The 22,166-nt window shown below is 34.9% G+C and overlaps 1 protein-coding gene across 4 annotated transcripts in view; it reads right to left on the bottom strand.

Annotated features, from left to right (window-relative positions):
• The window catches only part of COL24A1 (collagen type XXIV alpha 1 chain), a 395,517-nt gene that overhangs the window by 29,949 nt on the left and 343,402 nt on the right, over positions 1 to 22,166 (bottom strand). For all 4 annotated transcript variants that reach the window (XM_061183940.1, XM_061183941.1, XM_061183942.1 and 1 more), the window contains exons 49-54: positions 9,913 to 10,020; positions 8,127 to 8,234; positions 7,981 to 8,034; positions 7,317 to 7,379; positions 4,462 to 4,515; positions 68 to 103 (exon numbers count right to left, since the gene is read on the bottom strand). In XM_061183940.1, coding sequence (XP_061039923.1) covers positions 68 to 103; positions 4,462 to 4,515; positions 7,317 to 7,379; positions 7,981 to 8,034; positions 8,127 to 8,234; positions 9,913 to 10,020 — 423 coding nt within the window. The remainder of the gene's footprint in view (positions 1 to 67; positions 104 to 4,461; positions 4,516 to 7,316; positions 7,380 to 7,980; positions 8,035 to 8,126; positions 8,235 to 9,912; positions 10,021 to 22,166) is intronic.

The raw sequence follows: 22,166 nt of genomic DNA, 5'->3' as shown, positions 1-22,166 counted from the left end.
CTTGCTTTCATAGAGCTTATAACCTAGTGACCAGTGATACTATTACCACAAATTTAGTTAAACTTACAGTTTCACCTCTAAAGCCTTTTTCACCTCTGGGTCCCTGAAAGAAAAAAAAAAATGTTAGTTTAGTGTTGTTGATAGTTATTTATCAAATGTAGTTGAGGCTGTATACAGAAACATGATAATTTCTGTTGGTTTTTTTCCTATCTAGCAAGACTTGTTTAGTTAAATTTATATAAATTCTGGTTTTCCTAAGTTAAGCAAAGCAAAACAAATACAATCTACTGACTCACCATGTCTGTTTTGCTATCCCTAGTTCCACCTTAAAGTGAGATAGGGTTATGCTACTTATTCATTCAATTGAGTCAAAACAGCTGATCTGACAATCAAAGGCAAAATAATTTAGAAAGAAAATTAACAGGTTAAATTCTTCTAATATTTGTTTCTCTCAGCCTTTGAAAAACCCTGCTTCCAGGGTGGTTTCCTCCTTCTCTTTTATCTTCTTTTTTTTTATTCCTCCTTCTGAGCTATATCCCATAAATTTTGATATGTTGTCTATACATTTTCAGTCAGTTCAAAATATTTTCTAACTTTCTTTGAGACATTCTGGTCCTTGAATTATTTAGAAGTGTGAGGTTTAATTTTCAAATGTTTGGGGATTTTCCTATTATCTTTCTGGTTTATTGATTCTTAGTTTAATTCTGTTATGGCCAGAGGATATACCTTACATGACTTCTGTTATTTTAAGTTTAGTAAAATTTGTTTTATGATCTAAAATATGGTTTATTTCAGTGAATGTTCCACGTGCACTTGAAGACAATGTGAACTCTGCTGTTGCTGGATGGCACTACTGTTATTCCTGTTAATATTTTCATGTTCCTTGTGGAAATTGTGTATGTATTTTTTAATTAAAAAATGAGATACTACTACTTATCTTTTCTGTAACCTGAATTTGCACCTTCAAAATACTAATGCTTTTCTATATCAATCTACAATTCCCATATAACTATAATGCTTACCAGTATTTAAAAAACTATGATAATATTTTAAATGAATTGCCTATTAAAATTTTTTCTAATTTTTGTCATGATAAACAACACTGTGATAAATATCCTTGTACTCTTAAAAATTTTTGATAAAAATTGTCCTCCAGAAAGTTTGTTTGAAATTGCATTCACACTTGCAATATATGGGAGTGCATGTTTCTTCTGATACATGCTATGATGTACTATCAATTTTTGTTAATCTTGCAGGCTAAAAAAACTGTTTCATTATTATTCACTATTTATATTACTTCTTTTGTGTTTCCTATCTTGTCCTTAATTCATTTCAAACTACAACATCAGCTTTAAAAAGCTGATTTTTAAGATATCTTTACAGAACTTTTTTTTATGCCCTCCCCCACCTCCAATCCAGTATTAACAACGTGGTACATATCGCTTCATACTTTTTTTCTCATCAGATATTGACAAATGTATTTACATGTGTATGGGGTGATTGGTCATGTTTTATAACGTTGATATCATATACTCTTCTATGCATCATATTTTTCACGCTTAATAATACATCGTGAAACAATTGCAAGTCAGCCAAACTTGATACAAATAGTTATTTTTAATAGTTGCATTAATATTCCACAAAGCGGATAGATCAGAGTTTACTCAACCATTCCTCTACAGATGAGCATTCATGTGATTTCATACTTAAAAAAATTTTTTTTTTGCCATTACAAACAGTGCTGTGACAAAAAGCTTTGTAAAATTTCCCTAGTGTATTGGGTACTTTTATTTCTATGGGACAAATTCCTCAAAGTGGAACTGCTTGGTCATAGGGTATATGTACATATATTTTAACAAATACCTTTCCATAAAGGCTGTAATTCACATTTCTATTAGTGATAAACAAAAATACCTTTCTTCCTACAGCCCTTTCTGAGAGGTTAGATGTAATATCTCATTATTACCTTAATTTGCATTTCTCTGACTAAAAGGAGAATATTTTTTCAAATAATTACTGACCTTTTGGATTTATTCTTCAATTCTCTACTAAATTTTCTTTTTCATACCAATTTGTAAAGCTCTTTATATTACCCATTATATGGTGTATGCTTTGCAATTACTTTTTCTCAATTATATTAGTTTTACTTATGGAATCTTTTGCCATACAAAATTAAAAATTTTCAAGTATTCAAATATGTCTTCTGTTCTTCTATAGTTTTCAGATTTCCTATCTTATATAAAAGGTCTCCCCAACCCTTAAGCTATACTTTAGTTTCCTAGATGGTTTTTCTAAGATTTTTAATTGCTTCTTTTCTTTCTTTTTTTTTTTTTTTTTAACAAAGTCTTTAAAAGTTCATCTGAGATTTTTAAAAAATTGGGTGAAATAGGCTTACAATTTCTTATAGCAGTAGTAAGACTAAAAGGAATTTCGTCTCCCTTCCCTATCACTGTTATAGGAATGGGTGTGTGGCTGATTAATAGACGTGAGAAAAAAAAAATGTAATGGGAGCCTTCTCGAACAAGTTTTATTTTTCCCAAGACAAGGGATACCGCTCACTTTTTCACTTTGGATAATTATATCTAGATGTGATTCCTGAGAAATTGTAGTCATTTGCCCTAAGCCTAATTATAAAGATAGCATTCAGGATGGCAGAGCAGAGGTATGGAAATAGTCTTGGATAACATGATTAAGTCGCCAAATTAACCAAATCTGAAGCCCTTCCTAACTCTGGGATTCCCATAATGAGATAGAAGTTTCCTTATTGTTAATGCCAGTTTGATTCAGGGTTCCTATTACTTGCAGTCCAAATCATCCTAACTGATATACCATTTTCATTGTAATTAAATTCCTATTTAGTCTGAGATCTAATTCTGGGCTCTAGCCTGTTACAATGATCTATTCTTTGTACTAACACATAGTTTCATTTACAAAGACTCTGAAGTAATGTTTTCCTTTTTGGAAAAGCAAGTCCTCCATCCCCCACCACTATTTTTTTCCACAGTGTGTTTTGGCCATTCTCAAATTCTTATTCTTTCATAGTGAGCTTTCCTTAGAAGTTTCTTCTTAGAATAGAAAAAATAGATGGAAAAAATTTGATGTGCATGCTGAGCATTATACGGGCCTTTAAGAACTATCTATAAACAAAACACAGTAAGATATTTTAATTGAGCCATTTCTTTATCATATTTTCCTTGACCAATTAATATTTCACATTTTTGACAGAGGAGAACAATCATTCCATAATCAGAACAGTATGTGTTCCTTAGCTTGCTGAAGAACCAACCACCCACTGAAATATGAGATTTCTCCCACTTATAACCTCCCACTTGGACTATATAGCTCTGAGTGGTAAATGCTGCAAATCTAGAGAAATATTGAGTTACACATTTCATTTTTTTAAAATTAAAAAGCCAGAAACTTTGGTGGTGAATTCTTCTCTAAATTTATCAATGAGAACAGTGATACTTACTTAATATTTGAAACATTCTATTTTATATTTTAAAACTCTGTGTCTCTAGATACACCACTTTCAAATGATTCAAAATACTGATTCCCTGCAGAGAATGAATCTTTCCTTTCCAAGCCTCAATTTTCCTCTGGTATGTTTACACTACTGTTAGTATTGTAAAACCCTCCTGTGACCACCTCACTGTCTTATTTCTGTTTTATTTCATAGCAAGATTCCCTAAGGCCCTGGCATATGTTAACTCTCTCAGTTTCCTCTCCAGACATAGCTTAAATGGAGTGGAAAGAGCACTGCTCTTGAAGTAGGAAATATCATCTATATTATTCACTACCTGTATTATCTTAAATAACTAGGTGAACTTCTATAAATGTCATCTGTTTCCTTATGTCTTGAATGCAAATAATCATACCTACTCCAAAAGTTTAAGAATTTGAGAAAAGTTATTATTAAATATTTTTATTTACTTCCTTCCTCACTGAAAGCTGTACTCTATCTTCCACTGCAATTTATTCTCTTAAAGATCACGGTTAGCTACTCCTTTCTCAAAACTGATCTTACCCTTGTGCTTTTCTGATTTTCCTGCTATTCCCACCAACTATTTCATCCCTTTATCGTGGGCACTTCCAAAGACTCAAATCTTGGCTGTCTGCGTACCTTTTCTTATGCTCTCTCCTTCAGAAAACAGATTCTTTCTATTGCTTTAGTGATCACCCCTGTGCTTATAATGCTCAACCCCTCCTCCGCCACCCAGTTCTACTTTCCTTTCTCAACTCCAGTGTTAAGTGCCTACCTCACTATGTACTCCTTTTCATTACATTAGATTTCTAAGTTCTCAAGAATAACCTTCCAGATGAAAATGTACATCTGTTTTTATCCTTGCTTCTCAAATACCCAGGGTGATCCCTTGTGGATTACTCTAGAATAGGATTAAGTAAAAAAATATATATATAAAAAAGGAAAAAAAAAAAAGACCTGTATTGTGACAAACTTACAGTTCTACCTGTTGGGCCTATTATACCTTCTCTGCCAAGGGGGCCAGTGTTTCCCTGTTGGGGTTAAAAAAAAAAGAACAGTCAGTCTCAATGCCAGTATAATTCAGGAAGATTCTAGAAAATGTCTTGCACAATGGCAAAATAGTCCATGTCCACATAATTCCAGTTTTTATTACAAAATCTTATGGTATTAGCAGAAATCATAGTAATTTTGATTTGATGCAATTCTGCATATTATTATGGTTTCCCATTAGGAGAATTAATCTCTGTAATTTCTAACAAACTGATAAATCAGCATTACAATTTTTATGTGGTGATAGCTTCAATGGTGCCATTTTATATATGTGTCATTGCATAACAAATGCAATTACTTTATGTAACAAAGACTACGTAGAGTCATGGACAAAATTTTGAATAAATTTATTTACAGATGTTGAACAAGCAGATGTTTGAGTGACATGCAGTGTGGAATTGAGAGAAATTATGGGAAAGAACCAGAGGGCATCATTTGTGACCAATTAAACTTCTGGTTTCTTCATCAGTAAAATAAGAACGCCTACTGCACAGGGCCATTGTGAGAATTAAATGTGAAAAACAATTTTGCAAGTGTAAGCTGCTATTTGATTGTGAAGATAACCTTGAATAAGCTGGATCTCTGGTCAACTCCTCCCAAACTAAAAATGGAGCCTATCATTTCTTAATTAATACAAAATACATGTTTTAGTAATTTTCCCTCAACCTCCACCCCCGCTACCACTAGCTTCAAATTTCAGTGTTTCTAGCTCCACTTAACGTGGCATATATAAATGTGGCTATCTAACAGGCTTTCTCTTTGTCCAACTCCTGCCAAGATACAGAAAATACTCAGTGGAGATAATTATAATGCCATTCAGTCTATTGACAAATAGCTTTAAGATTAAGTTGGCTTAGAATGAGAGAAATTACCTGATACTCTAAAAAGTAAATCTAATGAAAGCACTTTTAAATATGAAGATCTACTTTAAGTGATAATTTTTAAATATGGTTCCCAAATCACAAAGGTCCACAATCAAGAGGCTTGATTTCTTAACCTAATCAAATATATCCTCTAGATTGGCTTATTACTGAAGAAAAAAAAAAAAAAAGCCAAGAAAGTGTCAATCTAATAAATTTGACCATGATCTAACTCTCTGAAATAATGATTTGTACATATTATTCAGTCAGTCAGATGTGGATTCAAATTCCAGCTCCTCTACATACTAGCCACATATGGCTTTCAGCAAATTACCTTTCAGAGATTTAGTTTCCCTACCAGCAAAATGGGGATAATAGCATCTCTCACAGGATTTTTATGAGGAGTAAATGATATAGGGACATAAACTGAACACCAGTACCTGGTACATAACAGTTTTTTGCTAAATATTAACCTAGCAAGACTTTTCACTTGTCTCTACAATGACTTAATAGGAATATCTGCACTTATAAATTAGTATTTGTGAGCTAGTTACCATAACCTTACTATTGGAGAGCTGATAAAATTTCTGGGGCTGCAAAGCAGTATAGGCTCAGATCCTGGCTTATAGAGACACAGCACCTCATATGACTCTGCTTAGGACAGAGGCTAGGCAGGCAGCCAACTTCTCTTTGACAATATCAAGAACGGATTTAATTAATTGAGAACTTAATAAAATCAGAATGAATGAATTTAATTAGTGGGGAACTTAATGTATGTAAGAACTTAAAACCAATATTTATTACAGAGAAGCCTATCCATACATAACCCACCTGTGGATGATAAAGAATTGGACTTTACCTAAAAGCACAAGCTTTCCATGGTTCCTCAGAAATCATAAAAATAACTAATACATTTGCACCTGGAGAAATGTTGAGAGGGGCCTTTAAATAAACATTTCCCATGACAACACTGCTCTTCGTATTACAGAAAATAATTTATTGTAAGAGTTAGGGAAGCGGCGTAGGATTTTAAAAATTTGACTTTTCATTTAATATCTTTGCACAAGATAGTGGTTTTCAGTTGTAAAATTCTTCTTCAAGACTCAGTTCTCCTCTATCTGAACTGCTCTCCTTCCTCTCTCTCAGCTCTCTCCACCCTTGCCTTAGCAGCTGCTGTTAGCCATAGAGGTGCTACTACCACCGTCAAACCGGTGCTTGGCTTTTATTTTTAACCTTTTTTCTCTTTAGTTTTATAGATCATCTCATCAGTTAGGAGAGTGTGGTTAATAAAAACAAAAAAGCAAACAAACAAAAACAATAACCAGTTACTGCTGGTGACTTATCTATCCTACTTACGTTCTCTACAGTTTGCAATTTCAGGCACTAAACAGCTAACTGGAGTTCTTCAGAGCCCTGATCTTTCCAACTCTTTAAGGAGTTCCTCGTTACTCTCTGGGGATACCCACCCCTGAGCAGAGGAAATACAGCTATTGGGAAACATTTTTCAAAGTGTGGTCTGAGGAGCTCTGGTCATAGACAAGCCTCCTCCAGGTGGTACACGGGGGTGGTCTCTAGTCCCTGGTTATATTAATGCTTATAACATGAAACTGCTTTATGTTTTTTATAATATATTTATTAACTGGTGTGAGTTAATAAACATATTATCCAGTAGTTACACTAATTCTTATTTTTTAAAGTAAGAACTGGGCAGTACGGGTGGTCTGTGGGGTCTTTTGCTCAAACTAACAAACGAACTGAAAAAGGTTGAGAATGTCTGCATGTGCTCTAATGAGTTTCTGTTTTAAGAGTCATTTTTTAAAGTTATTAATTTGGAGTATATTTATTTTAGAGTTCTTAACCCTAATTCCTGTAGTCAACAAAGAATCACAGTATCTGGGAAGGCAGAATGACTTCATACTTACCCTCTGTCCAATAGGACCTTTAGGACCTGATATTCCAACAGTGCCAGCATCTCCCTCAGGACCCTAGAAACACAATAAAAAACAAAAAGCCAAAATATGAACATTTACTACATGAAATAATCTTGTACCAACGTATTAAGAATTGGCTCTTAAAAATGGAACTTGATAGTTAATGAAGTACAGGCTTAAGTATTTTGGAGGAATTGTACTGAGGTCTACAATTTACTTCAAAATACATCAAAAATGGATGGAGAGAGGAGGAGGTATAAATAGATGGGTAGGTACATAGTCAAGCAAGTAGAGTAAAATGTTTTGGTAGAATTTAGGTAATAGGTATATAGGTGTTTACTCATTCTCTCAACCTTATGTTTGAAATTTTTCAAATAAAATGTTTGGAAAAACAGAATGAGAAGAGACAAAAGCAAATTATTCCATAAAATTGCTAGGAAAATATATAGTTACATAAGTCAAAATTAACATATTCAAAACTCAAATATATTACTCTGTACCAACTGAAACTTTGCAGATTAAAAAAACAAAAGCTCAAGTCAGAGATTAAATATTGGTATTTCAACATCTGTTTTTTGAACAGATGTTGAACATTGGTATTTCAACATTGGTATTTCAACATAGCCAGAGATGAGCAGAAAATATGTAAACGTACTTTGGGGCCTGGGAATCCTTGGAAACCTGTCAAACCTTGAATACCATGTTCTCCCTGCAATGTGAATAGATATGATAACGATTATTGTACAATGTTGGCCTGGTGTGTAGAATAAGTGCTTAGTGAATTTCTGAGTTGTCACCTACAGACTTCCCTTTCATGCCAGGCTCTCCACATGGTCCTTGATCACCTTGTGCTCCTCGGTGACCTCTTTTACCTGGAATTCCAGGTTGACCAGGTAGCCCTTGTTCACCCTATGGACAAAAAAAAAAAAAAAAAAGAAAGGTTATCTTGACTTTACAACCTATAAACATATTGGCTTTTAAATGAAATCTAAATACCGGCCCATCCTCAGGCATGTGTACAAGGCACTGGGGAAGTCAAAATCTGCATGATCATTCTCCCCACCAATAGTTTCCACATACATAATATTTGATTACAATGAACGAGAAGTGTGGCAGTAGGGAAATAGAATTCCAGAGATTGTGGTCATGACTGTGGAAAGAGGAGGGGAGAGGGGGCCTGCAAAAGTAGGAGGAGGATAGTGGGGCTACAGAGAGAATGGTGAGGGTGTAGGATGTGTGGAGGCGTTTGTATGTGATGGAACTTGTATTTTATTTGAATTGAAATTATTTTGCTGTGTTTTTCTTACATACAGAGATGATTCAGCTATCTGATACCAGAAACAGAGCAGAATCTCTTGAAGTGTGAACCCTGGTTTTTGCCATGAGTATCTTTTCAATTCCATCATTAAGAAATTTCAATTATCTGTTTCCCAAGATTCCTTTGATACCAATCCTCTTTATCCCCTAAAAGGTCACTTTAAAGACATAGTTTATTATCATTATTTTATTTTTAAAAGTCAAGTCCTTTTAAAATTTATTTTTATTTTGTTTTTGAAATGAGAGTTGCAATAGCTTTTACCATTTCTAAAAATAAACTTAAGAATCATGTGGAGTTTATAGATAAGGTAATGAAAAATGATGCTTGGTAGACTTTGACCAAAGCTTTAAGATTAGCAAATTATCCTTCACTGTATTGAGATAAAGATACAGCTTTGGGACTTGACAAGCTGGATCTTTTTTTTTGCAGATTCACACATAAAAGGTAGGGATCTTTCTTATTTCTTTTCCTAGCTTTAGCATTTGCTCAGCTATCTTGTATTTCAGTGGAAAGGGATATTCATGGTATAAACATTAACAGAAAGGCTCAAACTATAAACAGTAAGCTGCTGGGTCATCATTTTCAGTTTACCCATATGGGTCAGAATACCTAGAAATTCTTTATAAGTGGAACTCTGAAAATCAAATTAAGAGGTAATAATGATGAGGGCACCAATGTCTTAATCCTAGTCTTTTATGAAATAGCATTAGATACGGGACTAGTCTCTTGGTTGTCTGGGTCAAATCTGCACTGAGATATTTCTAAGAGAGGTTTTGTATGGAAAGCCTATTGACATGTGGCAATACTCCTGGCAATGAATGTTAAGGCAAGACAATTACTATCACTTTGACTTTAAGAAATAATCTGTTCTCCTATCAGATTTATTAATTGGTTGGTTAGGTTCAGAAGTAGGGGAACAGGAAGTATAACTGAGAAAGTATGTAACTGGAAGTAAATAAGATTTTTCTGTTTTGGAGGAGAAGGTGGATGACAGAAAGGGAAGAAGAACCAAAATGAGTCAAAGAACATTTTTTAAAGCATGACCAGTCCTGGGTTTATGAGTAGTTTTGGCAAATGACATGCACTGTGGCCATCACGGGAGATGGCTATGTCAAGGCCACACACTTTCGTTTTTTCCTAATGTGTTTTCATGATTAGCCAAATTTTATTAAAAGCTATCAGTCTCACCATCCTGTGATCTAGCCAGTAAACTCAGGGCCAGGAAGGATGGTCAATACTGCTCATCCATCAGAACAAACATGAAAGTACCTTCGGGCCTAGAACTCCTGGGCTTCCTGGAAGGCCCGATGAACCCTTGGCTCCTTGAGGACCTGGAGACCCAGCCAGTCCCATTCTTCCTGGGCTGCCTCTGACGCCCTAAATAACACAGATAAGAAATGAAGACTGGTCCAGCTCCTAGAAAATCCATCCAGATGCTCAATAAATGAAGGAGGGGGTGGTGTTCTGAAAGGCTACTGTTGATACACTGCCCAGGTTTGGGAGTTATCCTGGGCTTCTTTCCCAAATAAGCGAAATGTTTAAATGATGTTTTGGCTTACCAAAAATCTCTAATTATAGTTAATGGAATGGTCTTGGGTTTTTAAAATAAAAATACTGAGGCAGCACAAAGTCCACCTCTGTACTATCCACCAAAGTCAGTATCTTCTGACTAAGTAGCCTAGATGTGAAGTATGTTTGTTACATTCTAACTTTTTGTGTTATACTCCTGTGTGCATGACAGCTCTAATTAACATACCCTTAAGAAGAATATTCTTCTTATTGTGGTCATTATTTCTCAATATATACAAATACCAAATCACTACATTGTACACTTGAAACTTATATGATGTTATATTGATTATATCTCAGTAAAAAAGAATATTCTATTTTTCAATCACACATGACTCCAGAAAATTTGCTTCAAATAGTTTAATTGGGAATAAAGTTAAGTAAGCAAACAGTATTTCCTCAAAGCCAAATCCTAAAACAAGAATAACAAGAATAGTTATTACATTTTCACATGTTGAAAAAATCAAAAGAAGAATAATATTTCAAGATGTGGAAATTACATGAAATTAGAGTTTCAGAATCTGTAAATAAAGTTTTATTGGAAAACAGTAATGCTCATTCATTTATATATTGTCTGTGACTGCTTCGTGCTATAATGACAGGGTCCAGTCATTGTGGCAGATACTAAAAGGCACTCATTGCTTCCCACTACTGCCTGTTGCATTGCAAATTGCAGTGATGCAATTATAACTTGACAGGGCTTTGAGAGGAACATATATTGACTTATTGTGAGATTTTATTATCAGTGCATATCCGTTGTATCAAAACAAGAAAAGAAGAAAAAAGTGGGCTTTGAATGTTGTACTTTTAAGGCACAGTGGAATGTGGATTATTTTGTGATCAAATTAGATGTCAAAGCTTTGTGTTTATTATGCAATGACACTATAGTTGTGCTAAAAAAAAGTACAATATACATCATTATCATACCAAGCACTTGACACAATATTCCCACCTCACAGAAGTGTAACAGAAAAATTAGGAAACCTAAAACTGAGTATCTTACCACAATAAAAATTCTTCACAAAAATTTGAAAATGAAGTTGCAACTAAAGTTAAGTTTCTGAGTGGCTCATTTGTTAGTCCAACAAAGTCGCTTATTGATAGATTTAATTAAATTGTGCAGCAAAAATAAACTCGTTTCTTAGCATTTTGGCAAGAACAATTACTTAAAATGTCAAGGACACTGGAGCAGCATCAATAGTCAATTGAAAATAAGACAAATGCTTTCAAGTGGTTTTCCTTGCCTCTTGATTAATCGACAGATGTTAGTAATACTACTCAGTTGTTTATTTGAGGAGTCGCTGCTGAGTTTGAAGTGCCTGAAGAATTAACCTGTATGAATAGTTTGTGGAGTGACTATAGGTAAGAATATTTTCAAGTAAGTTAAAACATTAAATCAGTTCAACCTGAAGTGGTATCTGCTAAAATGTGATAAAACTGATGGCAATGGATAAGCAATGGATAAGAAAAAGACTAACTAGACAAATTAACAAAACTTGTGAAAATGTTAAGGTATTTAGAGCTATGATTATTCATTGTATTATTCACCATCAGGTACTCTGAGGAAAATACTTGAATCTAGCATATGTTATTGAGCCGGTACTGTCAAGAGTGAACTCCATTGACTCTTGTAAATTTAACCTTCGGTGGTTCTGTGAATTTTTTTTGTCAAAATAGAAACTGAATATCCTGACTTTCTCTAACATGTAGCAGTTTGATGGCTTAGCAGGGATAAAGTTATATTGAGATTTTTGAGACTATGATTGAAGTTTTTTTGAATGAGAAGAACTACCCTCAACCTTTATTACGGAATGATAAGGCTTTAGAAATTAGATTTTGCTGCAGACTAATTTAATGTTTATCTATGAATTCAACCAAAAATTGCAAAACAATGCTCACATGTGAAACATACTGTGATAAAGTCATTTTGATGACAACTAATGTTTGAATCACAAGTAATGTCAAACAGCTTTATACACTTCCTGTGCTGTCAAAAATTAAAACAAGAAGTGAGATCTCCATTTCCACACAAATTTGCGGTGGGTAGATTTTCTGAGCTCAAACACTTTCAGCATTTGAAAGTGAAAAGTATTTTCACTTTCAAAAGCATTTCTAAAGCATTTTTCAGACCTAGATGCAAGAAATTTCTATATTCAAAATCCATTTAACTGTTCACTTGAGGAGTTCAACCTATAATTTCAATTGGAAATGACTAATGTACAATATAATGACATTCTAAAAGACAACTACCAAGAGAAGAATCTAACAGAATTTTATAAATTCCTTCCAAGCAATGAATATGCTCAATTAAAATCATATGCTCATGAACTGCAGTATTTGGCAGTACATATCTGTGTGAAAAGAATTTTCAAAGATGAAATATGTAAAACATGCAAAATCTCATTCTAAGTCACATTAACAAATGAAATTTTGATGACAGCAAACTGTAATAAGCTAAATGTTATCCCCCTTGCAAAAGAATTCTGTTTTTCTCATTAGTAGACTTGTATCACAAAAAATTATACATTAATATATTTTAAATTTCATAAATAAAAATTTTGTGAAAACTTATTTTCTTTCTTGTTACATAAGTTCTTAAGTAATACCCTTGATTTTGCCTCTTGCCTTGCAAACTCAAAAACAGTTATTAATATTTACAGAAAAATTTTGCTGACTCCTGTTCTAGGAGATGATTGCTACTTTCTGAGTTGATTCCTGGGATAATAAATTGGGTTGTGTAATAGTTGTTCCATGCATTCAACAATATTTGTTGAATATCATCTATGTGTAAAGAAGGTATCATGAGAAGCCCTGTGGAGAATACAAATATAAATAAGATATGGTTTTTATTTTTAAGAAGCTTAAAATTAAGTTAAAAAGACTGTAACATATAGTTATAATAAAGGCAGAAATGTAAAAAAAAAAAAAAAGACCAGATGAGAAAAGAGATATAAAGTAAATACTAGAAAGGTTCTGAAGAGGGGAAGTTACCTTTGGTGCTAATTAGAAAAGAAATTACTGAGAAGGTAGGGTTAACTGGATCATAAGGTAAAGCTGTTTCCCTTAGAGTTATAAATGTGGTAGGAGAGATAACTGACTCCAGATAGGCTAGACTCATTTCTGTGGAAGGCCTGCTTGGGAGAATAGGATTTAAAAGGTAAAGCCAATTTTGAATTTAATGCTAAAGCACTTTTCCTCTTTTTAAAAAAATGTTTCCTCCAAATTATCACATATCTTTTTATTCTCTTACTGGTGGTAAAAAAAATAGTTCAATATATTAAAAAATTACCTTTTCTAAGCAGATTTTCTTCATGATCACAAAACTCACTAAAATAATGAATAAAATCATATTTTCTATCACTATCACTAGGTGCCATGTACTATGCTCAGTGCTTAGGACATAGGCTCACATTCCTTAGCTTGACCTTCAAATCTTTTTTTGTCCCAATCTACATCAACCATTTTATCTCTCACCATTTATCTATATTAGTGGCTCTCAATATTTGTAAGGAACCATTATGAGGGCAAAATCTATATAGGGAAGGAGGAAGGGAGGGGGGCATGACGGAGGGAGAGGCAAGGGAGAGAGAGAGAGAGCTCCACATTGTGGACTTAGGATTCAGGTGGTGTGGTTCTTCCACGTTGCTTGCACCTTATCCTAAGTCATTAACCTATGCTAGTTCTTTCCCTTTGCTTCTTGCTATGTGTTTTACATTGATTTGATTTAATTTGGTCTGGGAGACTTTTGGTTCCATATCTCTGGGATAGATTATCTGGTAGTGTACTTTCCATATGAACTATGAGAACCCTGGAGACATGAGATGGTGCCATTTTAGAGCTCATCTACAAATGAAAGCAAATCCAGTCATAGTCGTTTGAGACTCTGGGATACAGAATTTCAAAAGTGTTCAGGGAAGGGACTTCCCTGGCGGTCCAGTGGTTAAGACTTCGCCTTCCAATGCAGGGGGTGTGGGTTCGATCCCTGGTCGGGGAGCTAAGATCCCACATGCCTCAGGGCCAATAAAGCAAAACATAAAACAGAAGCAGTATTGTAACAAATTCAATAAAAACTTAAAAAAATGTTCAGGAAAGATATAAGTGTTATACCAATGGCCAGGATTCTAACGGGAATATGACTATAGGAAAGGCAAGTTTTAAAAACAAAATTCAGATGAATAGTGCCCTTCCCAATAAAAACAAAAAGAGGTTGAAAAACCTGAAGAAACCAGTGGCCTGAAGAGAAAGCAGATTCTACAAGGTCATAAATAAAAGATAGAAGGAAGGACATGTAAGCCAGGAAGAAAACAAATAGACCAACAAAGTCGCTCTAGAATTAAACTAGGTGAAAGGTTACAAAATACGAATGAGTGTAGAATTAAAAAAAATAATAATGGGTTGTCTTTCAAGACTGAGCGTATCCTGTGTCTGGTTGTGTTAGACAAGTAGTGGATCCCAGTTGGAGAGGAGATGTAGCAAATGAAAAATCACCCTAGATGATTTTAGGACACCTCAACATTCCGCAGTTCTAAAATAGTACCACTTTACCTCACTTTACTTGTAAGTTTAGGTATTTTTAAAAATCTTTATTCTCCAACAGAAAAAAAATGTATCTTTTGGGTGATACATGAACAATGGACATGCAAAGACTGCTGAACATTCCTGAGGTCAATAAGTATTTTTAGTGAGAATAATAAAGACCATATGACTAGTCCTTAGGGTTAACTGTACACGAGAAACTTCATTTTACTTGCAGCGCTATCAGACATTTAACACAGCACAATAAATATGTTCCAAATCATTTACTGTCACATTGGTTTCTTAGAGAGAAATTTGAGGAAAGAAGCAGAGTGTTCTGTACAAAGTTCCAAGCAATGTTTCATACAAGTAGAGAACAAACATTTCTTATTATGAATATACAGATGGATGAGTAATTCTGCTTTCAAGAGAAACAGATGCTAATCCCTAGGAATTCTTTCCAGTGTTTTCTAAATGATTTGTCTAAAACCAATCAGCAAAGCGTAAGTCACTCTGAGCAAATTTTAAAAAGTAAATAAAATCAGAATTACTATTAATTTGTTCAGAGATGCTGAGACCAATCAATAGTTTACCTGAGTCTTAAAAAAGTTAGTAAAATGATAAGAGTACATGATGTCTCATGGCCAAAAACTTTCATTATCCTCAGATAGAAGGCAGTCTCCCTACTGAAACTGGTTTTGACTCTGTAAGAAAGTGTCAGTTTTTACAGGACTGAAGCTGATGGCTGCTTAAGCCTTGGGTTTCTAAGGAAACAAGTACTTGGATCAGTAATGACAACAATGTCAACCACAACGACAAGAGTTACTTTTTATTGAGTGTCTTCTATGTATAAGAAACTGTAATGGCAATATGGTTGTGTTGTTTTATTTAATCTGATGTCAGTTAAGGAAAGAAAAGGAAGTTGCTTTCCACTTTGACTTCCCTGTGCAGAAAGGAAGGAATAGTTTAAGGCTGCCTTCATCCTGGAACTAAATGGAAAGATCTGGTAAGGAAAATGGGGCTAACTACACATATTAGAGGACAGACACAGGGACAAATTTTGGAACAATGATGACTGGTTTGCATTTAATAGTGAAACATACCAAAGAGAACGTTATGCTGTTTGTTATTCCCCCGGCCCCTTGGTGTAGCTGACTTATTCTCATTAGAATTAAAACAAATATATTAAGAAATAGAATGTGCTAAATAAAGACAACAATAGAAATCCACATTTTAAAGAGGATTAGCAAAGGAATACTATCTTTAAAGTTTTGAGTAAAATGAAATTTCTTTTATGTGAATTTCACTGATTTTTCAATAGTAGATTGATAAATTTAAAACTACACTGAAATTAGTTGATGTTTTTATCTAAAATAAAATTACTAGGAAAACAGTTTTTTTCCTTTCCCTACAGCCAAGCACCCTCCTCTGTGCTCATAGCTTATATTTATATAGTTACTGGCTGTATGAGAAAATAGTAATTAAAACTAATTTACTTTCTGTAGTATAAAAAAATAAATGCGACGACCTAATTTTTTTTTTGCATAATATTAGGCAACGTAAGTACAGTATTTTTAAAGCCAGCAAACCAATGGATTATAAAAGTAATACTTTGCTTCCTTTACTCCAAGCAACTAAAAACACTTCTGTTTAAGTAGGAATTTCTCATTTTATTTGGCTTACTAAATATATCCCTCCTAGGAAAGAATTGGCTGTTTAAAAATATGTGGGGTAGTAATTATTAGGTGATTATATGCAAGGCTACATTATACATAAATATTGTAGCATTCATAACATTTTCCTGTAGGGGCAATTATAAATAATGTGGCCAAAACGTTATAAATAAGATTTATGAATGAGCTGTATACCAAAGTTAGGAGGTAACTTTAGCTTTGAATTGCTAACCATGTTAATGCCTATGGAACTTGGAGTGGGATTGAATTGAGGCAAGTCTTAAGGTAGTGAAGATAGGTCTGCTTGACTCAAGTCCATTGCCAAGAGCATACACAACTCTTGCTCAGTTTTAATGGATACAGGCATTTCAACATTGTACTACCTCACAGAAATTAGTTACTCATTTTCATAGAACAATTGGTGGTTTATCATTCTTGCAAAATAGACAGTTTCAAATGCCACTACAATATTGGACAAAATAAGTGTAGCCTATGAAATCTCCTTTACCCAGGCCTCAGCCTATAATCACGGGACTAACGGGGAGTGAAGGAGGATATTTCAACTATTCTTTGACTCTTAGCATGACTAGGCATTCATACCACCATGAAGAAATGAATGTCCATCCTTTTTTCAAAAATAACAAATCTGTACCCATACTATCTTGCTTGATCCTCGGATAATCCTGTTATCATGCCAAACTTTTTCCTGCCTACAGGTCTTTTCATTTTGGGTCTTTCACATGGCAAGTTCTTCCCTCATTCTTAAGTACTTGGGTCAGTCTTACCTTCAGTCCTTAGCTCAAGTGTAAGCCTTCTCAGTGAGGCTGCTATAGTCTATTCTATCTGTAAGCTACTTTGCATTACACGTTATCTCAAAATCTATTTCCCATTATGCTTTCTTTCTTTCATAGCACTTCCACAATTTAGAATTACTTGATTTGTTTATAGACTACTACCCAATTATTAGGTTGATTCGTATTAAATTGTGACTTTAAGGTCAAAAATGGTCAAATGTCAGCAATTTCCTGCTGTTGCACGTATGTTCCATGAGGGCTGTTCTTTGCCCATCTTGTTCACTGCTATCTTCCCTAACTCCGGGCTCATATTGTAACTGAGCAGGACTCTTTGGGGCCTTCCCGGGACAGACCCATCCCCCATAGCCTCTGCTTTAGCTCCCCTCTGAAGTATCTAGATTATAGTATCTGATGCACATTTCCTGAGTTGCTTTACAGATACTGAAACCCCCACTAAATGGAAGAAATTAACTACTTGATGACCATGAGCACATAGCCCCCAGTCCCACTGGTGCCTAAGCACTGATAATGTTAACCCCTCTGACACACCACCCTGTAACCTCACCATCAACCAGAGAATTTTTTACGAGCTAATCACATATCCTGTGACACCCCTCCCTCACCTCGCCTTTAAAAATGCTTTGCTGAAACCCATCCGGGAGTTTGGGCTTTTTGAGCACTAGCTGACCAGGACTCCTTGTATGGTGCCTTACAATAAATGTTGCACTTTCCTTCACCACAACGTGGTGTCAGTGGATTGGCTTTACTGCGTGCAGGCTAGTGGACCCAAGTTTCGTTCAATAACACTGTTACGTACTAAACAAGTATTTGTTCACTGAATGTTAGACTAGCCATGAAAATTATTATGAAAAGAGAGTAACTCAATAAGTGCATGCACCGTACTAAGCACTTCACATACAAGATCTCATTTGGTTCTCATGAAAACCATATGAATTAGATATTATTGTACTAATTTTATAGATGATTCTTAAGATAAGTAGCGAACACATCTTAATTTTAAACTCAGGTTTCCAAAGTCATAGTTATTATGCAAAGGACATTTATTCTCCAAATATTTATTGAGCTTCTTCTAAATGGGACTGACACTATGCTAAGTGCTAGGGATACAAAAACGCATAAAACAGAATCCACGTTCTATAGACGTTTACGAATGCCTGGGGGAGAAAGACATGAAGATCAGTAATTAGAACCCGTATGATCCATGCTCTGATGGAATCAATGTACAGAGTGTACAGAAGTTCGAGCAGCCATGCTTAACTTTGACTGGAGAGTCCAAGGAAGAGATAAAAGTTCAATTAAGTCCTGAAAGATCAAGAAGTTGTTCCTCCTAGAGAAAGATGGAAGAGTCTTCCAAGCAGAGGGAATAAATTACATGCACAAAAGCATGAAAGTGAGGGAAATACACAGAATTTGGGGCAATGTCTAAGAAGTTAAGCATACTTGAAAAAAGTATAGCACAGTGGTTAAGAACATAGGCTCTGAATCTAGATTGTGTGATTTTGAATTCTGGCTCTATTATTTGTTGTCTGTGTGACCTTGGGCAAGTTACTTACTCTGAGTCTCAGCTTCCTTTTCTGTAAACTGAAGATAATAGCTATACCTACCTCATGGGGTTTTGGTGAGAATTAAACAATGTCACATATATTCAGCACCTGGAACAGTGCCTGGCACATATTATTAAAAAAAATTTTTTTTTGCACGTTTTAACATCTTTATTGGAGTACAATTGCTGTACAATGTTGTGTTAGTTTCTGCTGTATAACAAAGTGAATCAGCCATATGCATACATATATCCCCATATCCCCTCCCTCTTGAGTCTCCCTCTCACCCTCCCTATCCCACCCCTCTAGGTGGTCACAAAGCACGGAGCTGATCTCCCCGTGCTGGCACATATTATTTAATAATTGTTTAATAACTGTTAGACTGAAATACACAGCACATGTGAATAGCAAGGTAGAATGTAAGACTGGAAATGTAAACAGGCCAGATCCTAAAGGAACAATATTCCACAAAGAGTATGAACTTTATTGGATTCGGAGTCACTGAAGCGTCAACTAGGAAAGTTACTTCCTTTAGCGAATCTTTCATTTTGTTGCTAATAAGCAGCCAAACAGGCTGAGTTCTGTCTGCTCTGGAACAGTTCCTAATAAGCAGTAAACGGGCCAAAACAAGCAGAAGGGTGGAGAAGAGAGAGAAAGTAGCTATCAGGATAAAGCCTAACTGGATAATCAACCCCTTAATAATCAAGAGGTGACAGGATTTGATGAATGTAGATCTGGCTGACACCGGTATGTTTCTTCCTCCAAAATACTAAGAAATATATCTTCTTCGAAACAGAAGTTTCTTTGGGGTGACCAGCTCATAAACTAGAGAACACACAACCCAGAGGGGTGCCAGGGCTGCTGGTGTTCCTAACAGAGGCTTCTACGGTGGTCCTGCTACTCCATGCTTGGATCATGAGTGGGCTGATGAAGTGTGTTTTTCCTTCTTAGACTGGACACAATTCACAAGTGGAAAATGCAAGACTTTCAACGTTCTTTTAGGACAAGCATCTCATTTTAGACAACACTTAAGCCTGTGTTCACCTGAGAAAGTGCATAGTCAAGATTGAAAGGCCTTGATTTGTCCTAAGTCAAGCTGTTAGTTTTGTTTCTTTCCCTCTTTTCCAATAACCAATTTTATAGTTGCAGCAGTGAAAAATAAAAAAACGGGTAAGCCTTCATTTTGATGACAAATAGATTTATGATCTTTGCAGGGAAAAGTTGTTTTCCTTTTTCATAAATGAAAACAGCATGGTAGACTCATTTACTACAGATGTGCTAAGTTGACTAGTCTCAAAACACTCATTTATACAGAAGGAAATTCACACAGTCAACTGTGAGCCTCCCCAATACTATCCTTCAGTTATAGTCACATGACTTTAAAAAAACATTGAAACTGCAGTGTGAATATGCCAGGAATACTTTAACTCCTTTGGCCACATCAAAAAAAGAAAGAACATTGTTTAGGAAAATCAGGCAGTTGCATAATGCTAGAAATCCCAGAATAAATATTTTTCTCAGTGGAAAAATCCAGCAGTCTTTAAAGGTAAGCCAAAAAGCACCATGGTGCCATGATTTGAAAAAAATAAAAAAACAACAACAACAAAAAAAAGACCAGTGGAAAGATGTCCTTATCCTTGTTGAAAATATTCCAGGGAATTTGCTAGTATTACTTTTTCTTAAGCAGTTTTTCTATTACCATAGTAGGTTTCAGAAATAATTATCTTAGAAATCACTTTTCCTAATGACCAGTTTAGCCACTGTACCTAATTTCACTAAACAGACTTGTCCCTTATAAAGCATTATAACTAATTTCATATCAAACATTCTACAGGGAGCAGAAACATTTGTGGAAAATATTTCCGTATTCATAAATACCAATATCATGTGTAAACCTTGGGGTTGAAAGGGGATTCTTCAAGGGAAAGTTATTTTGTTTTTATTTCAATGGTTACAAAATGCTTCAATACTTATGACATCCTGATTTCTAAGTATGCATGTAAATCTTTTCTAACATTCTTTGAAAATGCTAAAAAGTAGGAGACAATGAGTTACGATCCGATACCTAATTGCTTACTAATGGAAATACCAGATGCCACTCAACTTCATGGCCCTGTGAGGTATACTGCAGCAGTATTCAACATTATTGTAATTCATTTCAATTTTTTCACCACAGAATTCAATGAGCTTTTTATACTAGTCATATATAAAGGGATATGTGGCTCAGAATCTGTTTTTTTTTAATGACCTCCAATTAGAAGTAGAATAACTTACTAAGTGGAGTTAGAATATGCATGTTTTGTTATCTGACCAATTCATACTCAGATTCTTTTTTCCCTTGATTTTAAGTCTTCAGTCTCTCCATCTCTACTAAGTCCCTCTAGCATTTAAATATGGTTAAGGCTCTCTCATTTAAAAATAACTTTCTACCTTAGCCTCAGTTTCTTCTCCAGTTATTGCCCTACCTTCTCCTTCAGAGCCAAATTTCTCCATTGGATTGTCTGCATATCTTGATTTCCTCATACCCTCTCACTCCTCAAGCACTCCAATCCTGTTACTGACCCCACTAATCAAATCAAATACTCACTTGCTAAAGTTACCAATGACCTCCATATACTAAAATACAATGATGATAATTTTATCTTGTTAGATTTCTGTATTAAGTGGGGGGGGGGTCCTTATTTGCAAACATCAGAAACCAATTAAGCAAAAAATTTACTGAAAAGATATTGAGTAGCTCATATAATCACAGATAAATCTAGAAAACCAGGTTTGGAAAATGGGTAGAATTAAAAGAAGACTAGGCAGCCAGAATTTAGACACTGTAGTGAGCACCACACCAGCTGCTGGACATTGACTGTAGTCATCCTTGGACACTGAGTGCCATTGAAAGTTACTGCCACTGCCACCAGAATGGAATCTCCATTATCGCTGCTTCTGTGTCTTACTAACTCCTCAACGGAAGGTGTGGGTAAATATAACCGATTGCTTAGGCCTGGGTCATAGGCCTACATTCTTGTTTCAAAGAGGGAGTGGAAGGTAAGAGTCTAGACTTTTTGACTTCAGTAGTAGAAGGTGGCTTCCCATCAAGACTCAAAAAAGAAAGGAAACATAAAAATTTCTGAACATAAAAATGGGGTCATGATGCTGAGTAGCCAAAAAACAAAACCAAAAACAGAATAAAACACATGTCCAACAAACTCTCTCATGATGATTAGACACAGTCGATGACTTTCTCTTTGATATATTCTTAAGCTTCCACGACATTACATTCTTTTTCTCCTATCTATTATGGCAGCTCCGTCTCAGACTCCTTTGTCATCTCCTCTTCCTTCTTTACGTGACTTCTAAATGTCAGAATTCCTCACCACTTGGTTCTGGACCTTCTTTCCACTGTTTATCTAATATTT

The sequence above is a fragment of the Eubalaena glacialis genome, chromosome 3 (assembly GCF_028564815.1).
Source record: "Eubalaena glacialis isolate mEubGla1 chromosome 3, mEubGla1.1.hap2.+ XY, whole genome shotgun sequence".
In the NCBI taxonomy this organism is placed as follows: Eukaryota; Metazoa; Chordata; class Mammalia; order Artiodactyla; family Balaenidae; genus Eubalaena; species Eubalaena glacialis.
Note: the sequence above shows the minus strand (reverse complement) of the source record. Positions and strands in the feature narration are given on the sequence as shown.